Genomic DNA, 15,756 nt, shown 5'->3' on the forward strand with positions numbered 1-15,756 from the left:
CAGCAGCACTGGTGAGCCACTTGCGATCCACGGCCAGTGACAGCATTCATATCATCATTTAACCTCCTTCAGAGTCCAGCGAAAACAGGTAGCCCGTCGCTCTCCTTGCAGGCGCCTGGTCCTATTACTCCTGCTTTGGGGAGGAACCAGAGTGCTGTGCTGGGCCATTCGGAGGCAGGCAGAATGTCAGTGCTAAAGCCAGGCAAAATGTGCCCAGACCCCGGTCTTGTCAATGGGAGTGTTTTAGATTGACCTCCCTGAACGTCTTTTTTGTGGATTCCCAAAAAGTTGTAGCAGAGCAGAAACTGTCTGAAACCAAAGACAGTGTTTTACCCAGCATCAGAACCTGGCGATGCTTTGCATATTTATTTCCTGAAACATTCAACAAAACGATCTTTCAAATGTCATTTCACTCGTAGTTTTTCATTACCCTCATTTTTTTTTCCTTTTTTTTCCAGTAGAATATTCAACTTCAGGGACTGCAATATCTTTGTTCTTTCAGCCTTACTTTTTTCAAACTGGCTGCGGAGGCTTCAGTATAATGAGAGGGTTACATAAAAGATCAAGATTATATTTGTTTTGAAAGAAGACGGAAAAGAATACATTCTGCTTGTGAATGGTCACTAAGAGAGCACTGATCTTCGTAGTGCCTTGCCGTGCAACACAGGAGTTTGTGATGATGATAAAAGGGTATAGATTTTTAAAAGGATGAAAGGAAATGCTCTTCCAACTTGGCACATAACAAGCTCCTGGAATTCATTGCGGGGGGACGTTGTTGCAGCACATACTTTAGTAAGATTCAAATCTCTGAAGAACTACCAGTCCTCCAGGTCCCGAACATGAACTCCAGGGCTAGTTGGGGTCGCAGAAACTTATTTCCCCTATGGAATAATGTTGCACAGTCCCCCAGTTGCGAATGGAGGGCTCAGCTCTCCTCTTAAGTATGAGCTATTAGGAGAAATAGCTAGACAAGTTCATGACTGTTTTTGAGGTGAGAAACATCCCATGTCTGGAGACTATTGAATGAAGGAAAACCTCAGGGAGCATTTTCCAGTTTAAAGGGAATTTTCTCTTCATCTGCAGGCAGTTACTTTTTCTTTCATCTGGGAAGAATGGAAAATTTCTCAATTCCTTTGCTTCTTCTAAGCACAGTCATCAGAAAGGATTCACAGGCTTGATCCTCAGCACATTTAATTCAATGGACTTTTTCCATTAACTTTAATGGGTTTTGTTTCGCTCCTTTTGCCAAAATGGCTTCTCAAAGTGCTTTGAGATCTACAGATGAAAGCCCTGGATGAACAAGGGTAGAATTTATTATTATTGTTCATCTGGAAGAAGCTGAGTTATTTCATCTCCTCACAATGACTTTATAAACTCTGTTGCCAGCAAAAGGGGAGAAAAGATGCTAGGCTTAGTCTCAACTGTTTTGGCACAGGCTGAGATATGCTTATAGACGTCATCAGAAATGTTTGTGCTATTATTTATATTACTAGTTGCAGCTAGAGATGTCACCAGCTGGTTTGCCAGTTCTGCTCAGAACTACTGAGCTGCTACAGATTGATCTGCCACGGCCAGCACCCATATCCCTCACATTCATGAGGTCTGTCCTATTTCACAAGTCGCCACCCTCAGCATTAGATCTGCCCATCAACTTCCTAGCAAACTCTTGAAAAGCTGCGAAGTGGAGCTCCGTGGGGGCAGTTCCCAGTGTATTAGCAGAAACTGGAGTTCTTCTTAATGCAGTCTGTATGAAATAGAGATGAGGACCACCATGCCATTCCACAGTCTGTGTGTTCATATCCTAAGCATAATCTTCATCGCAGGGTGTGAGGTGGATACAGCTGAGCCTTAGCAAGCCAAGCTAACACCCAGCAGCACAAATAGAAAGCACGTGGGTCCCAGGGATCAGAAAACGTATGTCCCACTCTTGAGCCTGCTGTTCAACTTGCAGTATACAAGTGCAACTTGCAGTATAGCAAGTGCAAACTGCACTTTGTGTGTCAGTGCTAGTAAGAAAAGGTAAGAAGTTCTATGATTCCATGATTCTATGAAGTTCTACTTCTGGTTTTACTACTTGGGCAGTGGAGGGGAGGGGAAAAAAAACTGAAGATTGGATTGAGTGTAGTAAGCGGCTTCCCAGATTTTAACTACTGTTAATGAACTGCAAAGAAAAATAATATTTCATGGTCTAAAAGGCATACTGTCAAAGTGACTCTGCCAGAGCCATCTCTTGCAGCTGTAAAATTTGTTGGAGAGTGTTTTTATTTTGCAAGTAGAGGTGATCCGTGGCATTACTTTGGCTTCCCTCTGTTAAAGTGTAGTCTTCAAGCCAACACAATTCTGAAGTTCAAGCAAGTACACTTAAATATATATAATGTGTATTTTACATATTAATATACATAAATATATACATACACACAAATATACTTTTTCCTTGCAGTTCATTAACAGTAGTTAAAATTTGGGAAGCCATTTATTACAATCAATCCGATTTTCTTTTTTTTTCAGTGTTTTTCTCCCTCTACTCCACTGCCTAAGTAGTAAAGCATATATATGCATTTATATTTAAGTGTACTTGATTTTTTTTTAAAACTGGGATGATAAAATATTCATACACAAAGATTAGAAGCATGTAATACATCTGGAATCACTCAATCCCTTACTAGTGCATTCATATAAAGAATAATAACTTTGTGGCCTCAGCAAGCTCAGAAGTGGCCCCATAAATCAACAGAACCACTGAGATGTTTTTCACTCCTATTAAAATAAAACTGTTGGTGACAATTTATAGCTGCAAATATAGTTCCTGTGTATCACGTCAGCTACAGTCCAGCTGGGAAATGGGGAACTCTAAAGAAGAACCATCGTAATCTTGTTGACACCCATATATTTGGAATATCTGCTTCCAAACGTTTTCCGAATTTTCTGTGCACAACAGGTGCTGTTCTCCAAAATGAATTGTCTTGTTATCTTGTTCCAGATGTCATTTTTGGAGAAAATACGTCCAAGATTTTTTGCTGACTTACTGTGGAAATAAATGAATCAGTCTGTAAGAGTGATTAGGGAAAAAGTAACAAAAAGCTGTCATAATTACCTTAAAAGAAAAAAAAATCTGAAGGAATATTCAGCAGACAGCAAGACCTATTTAGGCTTCTGAAGAAATTACTGGAAATGAAATGACTTAGACTATTGAAGACAGAAACTGAAAGAATTTATTGTAGGACAGATTTCAGCACCAGCGTGACAAGGGCTAAACAAACCCAAGCAGGCAACTCCATCTCCGACAGTGGAGATATTTTGTGCTTCTGTAGGAACCTGGGTTCGTGCCTCTGCTAGGAATATTTTAGATACTAAAACTTAGAAAGATGCTCTCGGTATGAGCAGAGCTATGATGTCAAAGCTGTTCTTCATACCCAAATGAGTTCTTGCTCCTGAACAAAACAGGCTCTAGTGTATTGGCAAAGCATAGCTATCCTGGTTTAAATGCGTTCGCACTTGGGGTTTCTGCTAATACAATTCTGCCTGTCAGGGAGCCGCACCTCTTCACACCCCTGACCAACACCGGCTGTGTTGGCAGAAATCCAGTTTAGGGTCAAAGGGAAGTAATTAAGATGGAAAGCAAAACCCTAGATAAAAAGCTCTCTGTAATTACATCAGCATAACTGTGCTGCAAAGGTAACTGTCTGTTTAAATTACAGGTATCTAGACCTCCGAAAGTTCGGCTCAGTTCCTCATGGAGGCTTCGGAATGGGGTTTGAACGCTACCTGCAGTGCATCTTGGGAGTTGACAATATCAAAGATGTTATTCCTTTCCCCAGGTTTTCTCACTCCTGTCTCCTGTAGCTCAGCAGTTGACTCATGTGGAGGAAACTGCCTGTGTGACTATATGTATATAACATACTATGGTATGAACTAAGTGTGCTTTAGTAGGAAATGGAGATAATTTTTTATATCAGTGAAACTCTTGGTAAATTTAATACTGAAAATAATTGAAAATAATATATGTTCTGGTGAGATTATGGAAGCACACTTGCAGTTAATTTGATAGCAGTTCATGTCTTCAGTGCACTTCAGGAGTATTAATAAATCCTGCTTAAATAAAGGGTTAAGATTCTTGTGAGACTAGTTCAAGCCATGGAAGTACTGAATAAGCATTGTTGGAAGGTAGTGGGGGTTTTATGTGAAATATTAATAAGGAGGTGTGACCTAAAATGGACTGGGAGCCAGGACTGCTGTGAGGCTTTAATAGGCTTTAATTAAATGCCTGCACAGTGCTTTGAAGATTGACTGTTATAAAATCGTGAAGTATTGTCATGGCTGTGATGCACTTGCTCTTATGAAATGGCTACTGTAAAGCATGATTCTCCCCACCCCGAGTTAAAAGCAAATATTGTTTACCTTGGAAAAATCAGCCAAACCTAGCAAGGAAAAATGTCATATTGGAACTGCTGGAGTGAATTAGGTGAATGATGTTTGATTTTATGAATCATCAATAAAGATGTGCACTAGGTTGTTTTGTAACTGTATGGTTTCTTCTTCTGTTATAAAACCGAAGCACTCTGCATCGTAGTGTTTCCTTCAGTGTCTTTGGTAGATGTTTCCTTTTCTGTATACCCAAATTAGTTGCACAACTTCTGCAGGAGATACCTGTTTTCTGTCTCCAAGAGAGCACATGTTCGTAGCAGAAAGAAACGTTTGGTTAGATCAGAGCCAACTTGCAGTTTACTGGTCTTTTTTGTTGTTGCTTTGCTTTTTTGTTGTTGTTATTGAGAAAATATCTCATGTACTCATCGGACCAAGCAGTTTTGTCTGTATTTTGAAACAACCAACATATGCTCCCAAGCATTGCATATGTATTAAGTAATTACTTATCACTACAGGATCTGAACTCCTTGCAGTCTTTAATGGGTTTATGTTCTCAGCTTCCCGGCCAGGTAAAGAAATACTCATTTCTGTTTTGAAGATGGGATTATGGGAAGATCAAGTGACTTGCCCAAGGCAATTGGAAACCAGTGGTTTATTTGGGACTTGAACTGAGGGTTTCCAGCATCCTTCTTCCCTTCCAAATTATCACAATCCAGCAAATGGTCATTTGCATAGTGCTTACTACTCTGGAGCCCCAGACGGCTGCAGTATAAACAACATGTATAAAGAGAAAAAGCAAGGTAACAGCCTTATTGCTAATGAACCCTGTGTAAATTGCCACATACAACGTGAAGTGGCTGCAGAACAGTCCTGAAGACTTCTTTTCCAAGTAGATGAAAGGGATTGAAAAATAGTAATCAAATAGCATTGCGCTGGTAATATTGCAGTCACAGTTCTCTCTGGTAGGGCTGTATAATACTGCACCTGCAGTATCTAAAAATACATATTTATGTCATGTGGCACCTGCCATGTTTCAGTTTGGTCCACGGCTGGGGCTTTTATGTGTTATGATCATGCAAACAACATCACCACAAGGTCATTGTTTTGAGGTGTTTGTTGCAAGCACTGAGACATCCCCTGCATGTCAAGATTTTTTTCCTATCTCCTTGATCCGCTTGATTAGGCAGGTGTTAACTCTGCATTTGCTGGTTTGCCTTTCCCAGTACAGCCTGAGTTGATAAGTCTGGTTCAACGAAATGGTTCAAGCACTTGCCTTCCTTTTGAAACCACTGAGAAGTTCCTGTAGCAAACACCCCGGTGTCTTCTTGCATTTGGACCATCTCTCCTTTTAATGCATTGTCTTAAATGTTATTGCTGGCCTTTATGTTTTGGAATTACTTCTCTCAGCAGAAAGAGGTGGAAAGAATACAGCTGCCAAACAGCCCCATCCATACCATGTTCCTAAATAACTTGCCATCAGCAGATGTCCTTATTGAGGTCCTTAGTCACTGGTTCTGTCACAGTTGCTGTAAATGCGAGTGCTTGAACTGGAAGCCCATCTGCTGAAAACAGAGTGGGTGGACGGCAAAACCATCTCCCGTCCACTCTGCTCTCATCCCCGCAGCAGCTCTGGGCTGGCTGTGTTGGTTTTGGCATCAGCAGGCGGTTGTCACCGGGAGGTTGTTGATCACCCTGTGAGATGCCAGATCTGATGGGCAGGGTGGGGCTAAACAGGTGAAAAACAAAGTGTAGAGAAGAAGACAATGGAAGGTGCTAAAAAGTCATAGGATGATGTGGCGTGAGTCACAAGTTACAGGGAAGGATAGCAGGAAGGTTTCAAACAGGCGTGCAGAGTGGTTGTCAGGGCCTTACGTGAGGTGACAAGAGGCAAGGACTGGTATGATCCACCCTTCATTCTTTGCCTTGATAAGAGGTTGTTGCAGGACAGAAGGAAAAGGTTGAACCTTTGATTTGTAGATAGGTAAGTATACAAAGGTTTTAGGGGTGGTTTGTTCTGGGGTTGTGGGGGTTTTTTTTGTTTTTCTGGTTGCAGCCACTGCAGAAAGGCAGATTTTTAAGGAAGATGTAGCAAGGGTGCACCATGAGTGATTCTTGGTGCGTTTGCGACTAAGCGTCCCAAGAGGAGCGTCTCCCCAGTCTTCTACATGTATTTGTTTCATTCAAAGGTACTCGGTGAGTTGGAGATCTGATGGGCAGGGTTGAGCTAAGGGGGCATTGCCCCCTTAAAAAAAGCTAACAGCTTTTTTTTAAAAAAAAAAGCTCATCCAAAAAACTACCCCCGATAATCTCGGAGAATAAACAGGAGGAGAGCAGAGGTGTTCCCAACAGAAGTAACCAGATGAACGTTCAGGCTCAGAAGGGAGAAGAAAGGGTTGTCCAGTCTTGGAAACAGCCTTCAACATGCGTTGTTTTTCCTAGCGGTGGGAGAGAGGAGAAGGTAGAGCCTGAGGCCCGTGTGTGTGATGATACTGCTTAGGGTTAATACCAAGACTGGCGTTCTTGTGAGAAGCTTGATTTATGGGTACCCAGCAAGGGTGGGAGTTGGTCTTTCCCTCCAGGCTGGCATTGTTTGCCTCGTGCTATGTATATATAATATCGGCTGGTATTGCCAAGGAATGCGACATGTTTTCCCTGGGATTTCCATGTGGAATGTCATGTATTTCCTTCGAATCTCCTCTCCCAGAATGAAGCGGAAGTTAATCTGGAGGACAGAGAGGTCGTTCCTCTTGATCAGGCAGGGGAACGCACCAAGAATTTCTTAGATTTAAGCAGTTTTCCTTGCTACGTCTTTGCTTAGAGTCTGTGCTCTGGCAATGGCTGAAGCCAGGTAAAACCTCTCACACTTCTTCAAATAAAAAGCTGTGATTCTTTGCACACAGGAATCATCTCTTAGCCTGAACATGCAGTGCAGTAGCTTACATGGGCGTGTTTTCAGTGCAGTAACCAGTCAGCTCTCAAGCCCAAGTGACCAGCACGGTCTCTGTCGGTAAGTGTTTCTTGAAATTTCAATTCCTCGGCAGCTAGCACTGCCTCTTTTCAGGTTTCTCTTCACTTTGTGCTTCAGAGGAAAGAGTCAGCGTCATTGATTACTGTGTCTGTGGCTTTGCAACTTTAGGACAGAGTGGTGGGAGAGCAACACCGCTGGGAATAAAAGAGCAATGCCATGAATTTTGCATAACCAAATGCCAGCCTCTCAGAAGAGTGTTTAGAGGAAAATCTTTGTTTTCACTTCAAGAATATCAGATAATCCCTTCACTTAATATTTTTACATGCAGCATCTAAGTATCCTAAAGTACTCCTTTTTTAATTTAAAAAATAATACCTGCGGAACTAACACCATGTCTCAGGCTTTTCGGTTTTAAACCCACAGGAAAGCAAATGCATGCTCTGAAGCTAGTAGTAGAGATTGCTGTTCTCCCCCTTATGGTTTATGTTGGGATACCATGGCAGTGTCTAGATCTTGGACTGTTGTACTAGCTTCCGTACAAGCATAGATGAAAAGATACAAATGTTTAAATGGGCCAAATGTTTAAAAGTCAGGAGACCAGCGCAGGGATTTTAGCTGAATTACCTGCATTCAGGCCCCCAGACCTGGGGGAAAAGCAGCCAGGTGCCCAGCTCAGCAGCCCTCTCTCCAGTTTATTTGGTAGTAGTTGTAATTTATAAAGCATCACTGGTTTGAGGGAATGCCAAGACTTTGATGGGAAATGTAACGTACAGTTTTGCTTGCTGGACTAATATTGATTGTTTTGGAAATAGCTTATAGGTGTGTTTTTCTTCGGGGGGAGAAGGGGACTAATTTGCCAAGAAACACTTTGGTCATTGTTTCCTTTAAATGTGTGTATAGAGATAAATGTGGCTTTGCTGCTGCTGAAACCAATAACAGTCATTATTACTGTTGTTTTCGCCTCTGCCTTACGCTTAGGGAGATCTGGGAGATGGGTCCAAAGGAGAAATAAGAAAGACTTTGTATAAAGATTGTCAAAGTTCTAATTTCCTCAGATCTAACCAAAGCTGCCGAAGCCACAAAAATGGTGGTCTCGGAGGTGAATTTATTGTTTTGTCTTAGTGTTTGTTGCAGAGCCGTGACCTTTGGAAGGCCTGTAAAGTTTTATTTTATGATCCTGCTGGTAGAGAGACGTATGTAATTTACTATATGAGTTCTTACAGACTTGGCTAACAACAAGTTTGACCCAGAGTTCAAAGAAATTATGGCTCCCGTTGTTTTATTGCTGCTGTGAAATGTATTATTATCTGTCCTACAGCTGTGTCTCAGTGTCTGCTGCACGAGTCGTTCGGCAAAGATGCTGTAAAGGGAGAGCTTTCACATAAAGGGCAGGAGAGGGGCAAGACTATGTGGCCGTTTAAAAGACATATACTAGCTCCATGAGAAATTGTAGGTTCGATTATGGGTGAAATGTGGATGAAATGACTTCAGAATCCTTGTTGCTCTTATTGCTGACGCTATTTTACTGCAGGAAATTGAGGCAAGGAGCAATTAAGCTGCTTGCCCAAGGTTATGGAAGATGTGTGGCAGAACCATGGAACTGACCCAAATCAACCGAATCCTTGCTCAGTGCCTCCCCACGAGACTTCCCTGTTTGCCTTTAGGTGCGCTGCCACACCAGAAGCAAGGCAGGATGTTTGCAGCTGATCCGGTTTCAAACACATTTTTGGCATTTCTAAGATCTAGACTGTGCTTCAGTGATTTTTATCTATCCCTGTATGTCCCGAGGCCTTTCAGAGATAGCAGTCCTGCTGTTTATTTTTATTACTCTTACAATTGATTTTTTCTGAATAATTTGAGGCAGCCAACAGAGTACATTTTTAATATTCTTTGCAAAGCTTGATCTTACTTTTTGCTCTTCACCAATAGCTGTATATCTTACTGTCTTCAGCAGGTTAATGTGCTGATACTTGTATGTGCTGTAAAAATGGAGGTCTAAATTTTCAGAAGTCACTCATCATACGGGTTGCTGGCAAAAAAAATACTCAAACTGCTCAGAAAAAATCATAGTGTGGTCTGGGGGGTGGCCTTGATAAATCATGTAAACACGTAAGTTTCTATATTGGACTATTCTGTACTATCTGCCATGACTTCCAAAAGAGGCTACATTTCCAGCCACCGGGGAAAATAATTATATTTCATAGACACAGTGGTTTTGTAATAACACTTCTACGGTGTCTTTACTTCCAAAGTGATTTTTGAGCATTAATTCAGTGCTATCTTTGTGGCCCTTTGGAGATCCTGGGCTCTAAGTGCTCAGTACTGTGATTAGGCTGTGTGAAGCAGGCTTGTGATCCATATTTTTCTGAGACACAGGTCTCCCGTTTTCTGCTTGTCCCTCAGCTTTGCTGCTGCTCTGTCGATGAATGCATGGCCACGGGCTGCCCGTTGGAGCAAGCTAGGCACCCGCCCTAGACAACTTCAAGGCTTACTGACCCCTCTGTGTCAGTGTTGCCAGGGCTGTTCACACAGCTGTGACGCTCCAGGTGAGCGCAGAAGAGTCAGGGACAGATGAAGGGACTTGCCAGAGGCTATGGAGGGAAGCAAGAATTAGGATCAGGATTCGATTTCCAGGCTCTCCTGCCCAAGTCGAGAACAGGTTTCTCCCATTTCTGCACAAAGTTATGGAAAATCAGTGCTCAGCCGGTAGCCAGTTTGCAGCTCCAGGAGATCCAGCTGCGAGCACTTACCTACTGCAGAGATTCTGGCATCTGATGAGGCCTCATTCTGGCAGGTGGGAGTCACACCATGGCATCTCTGTGAAGCACTTGAAATGACCTCTGCAGTTGTTTAGTATAAATAAATCACTATGTGCGTTGAGGCTTGCCCAACAGCGTGTACACAGCGTCCTAGCTGCCGAGAAGGGGCTCTGCACAGCAGCTGAAGTGCTGGGAAGGGTGTGCTTTAGGTGCCTCTCTGTAAACATGCATGGGTGGTGCTTTTCCATATCACCCTACACGTCTGAACTTTGCCACCCACAAAACCCAAATAACCATGCAAATCAAATCTGAGGGCCTGGTTTATACAGTGGCTTCAAACAGTCTTTCAAATTCCATTATTATTAATGGCATTAATAAATTATTAGCGTTTATGGTGATTTAGGAAATACAGGATTCAAGTATTTAACAAATTTCATGAGCCTATTTGTTAACAAACTTGATGGATGACTTGCCGGGCAGGATTACATTGCCATCTCCTTGGAGTACGTGCTAAAACACGGTGTTTTTAGCACCGTGTTACTCCAGTCCCTGATTGAGATTTGGTACCATCTGTAACAGTGCTGGTATGGAAAAAAGGAAGAAAGTTTGTGCTAAACCCTCTGAGATAGAACATTATGAAGTGTTCATTTCCCAGATCATTAGAAACTCAAAATAGCCATCTGGCCAAAATCAGAGATGCATATGCCTGCGTCTACGGCTTAACAGCATTCAGCTGTGAGGGTGGCTGCTCTGTAGCATTTGGGACTGGGAGCTGGAGAGCATCCTTTCCTGCTGATCTTAGGGAAGTCTCTTCGCACTTTGGTCTTTTTACGGTTGATCTGCAATTCAAAATTGAACTGACTTTTAGGAGATGTCTGTCTAAAATGCAATCGACATTTCAACTAGGAATATAATACCCTTTCTATGCCTCCAAATGGCCTAAAATGCTTTGAAACCACAAAAGCGTATCACCTCCATGCGTTACTCCAGTGATTATTTCCACTGTTAAAAAAGTGCTGTTTTTCAGCCTCCATTTGCCTGGCCTTAGCATCTGTCAGGAGGATATCAGTGTGTCTCAGCATTTCGGGGGCATTAGAAAGACCACAGGCTCTTGAATTAGCAAAATTTTACCTAAAGTATGATGGCAACAGGCTTTCGCATGCTGGTTCTGTGACTTAATACTGGTAGGAGCAGTGTGCTCCTGGCTTTATGCTGCTGGCTTTGTTACGTTTATCAGGTGCCACTCTCTCACCTATAGATTACCTGTAGTAGAGCTGTAAGTCTGCTTTAAACACAGCATTTTATATATTCCTTGTTCTCAGCTGATGGTGTATAGTGGAAAATAGGATCTGAGGGACTCCTTCCTCATCAGCCGTTCACTCCTGCTCGTGGTCTCAGCTTCCCTACTTGTACAGTAAGGATAATAAGATTTATGTGTCTCAAAGCTCATGTGCATCATAGGTCTATGCTCCAGTAGTTTTAGCTTTAAGCTGTGCATGGTCTACAATTGTAAACAAACATAGATACATACTCTAAATAATTTACACTTTCTAGGAGAGGCCTGAACATAATATGACAGCAATGACTTCCTTCTTAGAATAGAATTTTTAGTTCATTATATTGACTGTACAGTCCAAGCTCATATCCTGAAGGGGTGTCATTGGAAGGAGGAGTAGGTGGAAAGCATCTGTTTTTATTCTGGCTTCTGTTTTGACCAGCAAATATAATGGCACATGACCGTTGAGCCAACAGTAATCCAGTTACAAAAGTCTTCAGAGTTACTGCACCAACCAAATTAAACTTGATTACATCCAATTATGCTGAAAAGCCAGACAACAGCTCTTAGCTTGGGGTGAAGTAACTTCTTGCGATCACATACAGGGGAGGCCTTGCGGGGTGTCAGGAGGATAATTGCTCGTTTGCTCTACCACAGAGCACCATCTGGTCTTGAAGTAATGCCTAAGGATGTGAGAGTATACCAGGGTCGGGGAAACAGGCAGGGGAGTCCAGCGAAGATTTGTCCCTTGTTTTATTATCATTTGTTTTATGGTTGCTTGCCCTGGGCACAGCTGCGGTCAAAGCCCCATTGTGCCAAACAGTGTCCGTAGAGGGAGTCCTTTCCATACAGAGCTTCTGGTCTCATCAGGGAAAAACAAGGATGAAGTGGCCTTTATGCTTAAATCTGAATAGTGTCCATGTCTGGAGCACTGCCTGGTGCTCTTTCCACCGAGCAATGCTACAATGGTTTTCTGTTTTGAGAAGGTGAGGAAAAAAAAAGGAAAACTCCCAGTTTCCTTCTCTTCCACGGTGGAAACAGCATAAGTGGGAAAAAAAAAGGGTAGACGTAGCTGCCAAAAATGTATCTGGATCCAGGCAGGAGAGTTTGCATGAGGAACTCATCCATCCTAGAAAGAAAGACCGGGCGTGAAGAAGCTCTATCTGGGCCCAAAACTGAGAAATATTTCAGGAGCATTCTGTCCCAGCTCAGCACCAGGCAAAATTATTTCTAACTGTCCAGTTTACTGAGGGAAGCAGGACTGGGCTACAGCTTGGACTATTTCCTGAATAGGAAAACCTGTTTTATTATCTTCAAGTGCAAGGACTGGAAGTGTCCTCTGGCTGCATCCACAGACACCATCCAGCTCAGCACCCCAGCTCCCTCCCTGTGCTGCCCGGCAGTCTGCATCCATTCTTGATGGGATATGCTGGTTTTTGCCAGGATCTCAAACAGAGAGGGGACAAAGCAAATTTAATCCGTTGTTTTCCCATTGCCACCACTAGCAACTGGACCATCAAGTCCAACGGAGCGTGTGCACCTTGAACATCTCTTCCCTTCTCTCTTTTTTTTGGGGCTTTGACCACAGCTGGGCCCAGGGCAAGCAACCGTCAGAGCTCTGATGCCCCCATCTTTGCCAGAACACTGTAGTGAAGGTGCTTCAAACTGTCTCATTATCTGATCAAAGCATCCTGTGCTACCGTCCCCCCACTCATGGAAAGCAGCCAGTGCTGCTGGAGCTGCTGTCTATCTCGCGAAGGAAAGGACCGTCTTGCGGTTTGGCTTCGATTGCAGTTGTTCTGGGGGGCTTGCTGTGCTCTTTTACGGAGGGTGGAAAGCTTGAAAAGACTCGAGTTCTTGAAAGAGATGATTTTTTTTTTTTTTAACCTTGAAAATTCTTGAGGAAATAAAAAAAGCTGCTTCCATCTAGCTCTGCTGCAGGAACTGTTTCGTGAAGATAAAGTCAGGTCGTATTGTTGTGGAGCTGGATCTCATGAGATTGAGCATTCGCTCAGAATTGAAAAGCAGGCATGTAGCACCAAGCAGCACAGCAGATTTTTAAAGCCTTTCCCCCCCGCCCCGCATGTTTTCGTTTATATTAACCTCAGTATAGGGCAGTTCCAAGGGATTAGTGCCTGGCTGGGTTAAGTAGCCCAAAGCATTTCAGCCAGCTGGTCCCCAATCCCCAGGAAATGCCCCGTGTCTCCATCCATCCCTTGCTCTGCCTGCAGCTTTCCCATCTGCCAGTAGATGGCACAGCTCATTTAAATAAATTTGGAGCAGACGGGAGAAGCGGTGGGCAGTGTGGTTTCTTTCTTAGAAGTACTGATTTTTCACAGATTTCAGTTTCAGCCGAGAACAAGGAAGCACACTGAAGGTTATGATTAAAAACCCCGGAGGTTTCTTCAGGAGAAAGTGTAACTTTTTCGTGCACCCCGGCACATTAAACACATGGCACAAGGGCTTTTTCTTAGAAAAATGTTTTTTTTCTGCCCTACCCTTGTGCGAGGAATATGATTTTGTACATGGCATCTCTTAATTTCTCCCTTGCTATTCCTGTTAATTCTGCTCTTCCCCCTTCAGTTGCTCTCGCTGGCAGAGATGGATTCTTGATGGCTTCGTATAACTCCCTTGTCGCGTTTTTCCAACACAGGGATGTGGTTTTCACAGTTTTCCGCCAAGGCTGCTGGCTGTTAGCTCAGACTCGGGAGATTTACGCAGTCAGCTGGGGCCAGCCTGAGTTCAGTCTCCGTCGACGGTTGGAAGAACAGCTTGAAGTTGGTAAAACTGTTACGAATGTGCAAGCGCTGCCAAATCAGAGCTGTGTTCATGACATACATCATCTTTAACTCCTAGAGGTATTGGGGGTAATATTTGTATTCCTGGCCAAATGCTCTAAGTGGGGCCAGCATTATAAGGCATTGTAACATTACATGCATTGGATCATATGTAATCTGGCAGCCCAATTCCAGAATTAACTTGCTGTTCCCACTCTGCCTACAGCCACAGTGGAATTAGGGAGGCACGTTCACGTGGAGCGTCTTTGTTTCGACCATTTTTCTGCGCAGAGCTTACATTTCACATTTGAGATGGCAGCATATTTAAGTGTACAGAAAATGCAACCTGTTTCCCATCCAAAAGTCCCAGCAATCTGAGGTACATGTGTCAGGCATCACCAAAGGCATGAAAAAAAGAATTCACAGGGGTACTTCTTGTTTTGGACACCATTCAGATACATCTTGTGATATAACCAAGTCAGTAAATGTGATCCAGAATAGGGGATGAGCGGAGGGAAAGGATAGTACAGCAAGGGAGCAGGGTAATAAACCAAAGGCTGTCACAGAATAGGTAGAATAATTCATTCCAATTCACACAATTCTAATTATGGAGCATTTCTTTAAACATCCATCACCCAAATGAAGTGTTTCAACTCTGCGTGGTGAAAGTTGTTAACATAAAAATGCGGACAGGGTTCCCTGCAACTGGTTTTCAAACTGATACCACTTTGCATCCGTGTCAGTATGAGCGAATTCCTAACCTGTGAATCATTAACATACACTGTGGAATGGTTTTGCGCGATACCTGCGTATTAATCATGATCGTCTGCTCTCAATTAGGTCTTTATAAATCCCTAGTAGGTCACCAGCCTCCATGAAATTCCTCTGGGTTTTGGGAAGATCTCTCAAGCGCGGCTCACCAGGACGCAGTTTTCCCTGTGAATGCGCAAAGTGCCTCTAACCCAGGAGAGTTTGCGGGCGAGACTCTCCCTCTCATGCAGTGTAAATTGATAGAGCTCCAGTGCACGGAATAAGGCAATGCTGGCTGATGCCAGCGCAGAGCTGGCCTCCCCGTCCTCCCCTGCTCTCAGCTCCACCGCGCACACCGCACTGGCAGAGATGGGCGAGCTGATCTGACCGTAGCCGGCGTCTGCGCAGAGGTTGCCCAGCGCTTGGATAGGATCAAACCCTTCCTTTGGGCAGTGAAAAGGGTAGAAAAATCTTCCCTTTTAGCCTTTGCATTTCACTGGCAGAAAAAGAAAAACAAAGCTGTTGAAAAAATCCATTCAAAACAAATGACATACTTGTTCTTTAAGGGGTTATTCCCCTCCTTTATGTATTCACAAAGATGATAAACAACATATGGCTTAACTGTGCTGTCCCCATCTTGAAAAGAGGTGTCATGCCTACCTCCCAGAGGCACTGCGAGTTGTAATTACTGCTCTAAAGTGATGCAAGATCCCCGCGCGAGTGGCGTTATATAAAGATTGTTGTTGTTTGACATCCAGTAGAGCAGCCAGCCAGCGTGGAGTTGTTATTGCACCAGCTACGGCACAAACACCTAAGGAGGGACCGTCCCTGCCCACGGAGGTCGGACAGGCAGGGAGGTTG

General features: G+C 43.3%; 1 protein-coding gene across 7 annotated transcripts in view; it reads left to right on the forward strand.

Annotated features, from left to right (window-relative positions):
- The window catches only part of NARS2 (asparaginyl-tRNA synthetase 2, mitochondrial), a 54,189-nt gene extending 49,668 nt beyond the window's left edge, over positions 1–4,521 (forward strand). For all 7 annotated transcript variants that reach the window (XM_075140264.1, XM_075140271.1, XM_075140266.1 and 4 more), the window contains one exon: positions 3,699–4,521. In XM_075140264.1, the coding sequence (XP_074996365.1) occupies positions 3,699–3,843 (145 nt within the window). In that variant the 3' untranslated portion in view covers positions 3,844–4,521. The remainder of the gene's footprint in view (positions 1–3,698) is intronic.
- The last annotated feature ends 11,235 nt before the right edge of the window (positions 4,522–15,756 follow it).

This window comes from Calonectris borealis, chromosome 1 (genome assembly GCF_964195595.1).
Source record: "Calonectris borealis chromosome 1, bCalBor7.hap1.2, whole genome shotgun sequence".
NCBI lineage: Eukaryota > Metazoa > Chordata > Aves > Procellariiformes > Procellariidae > Calonectris > Calonectris borealis.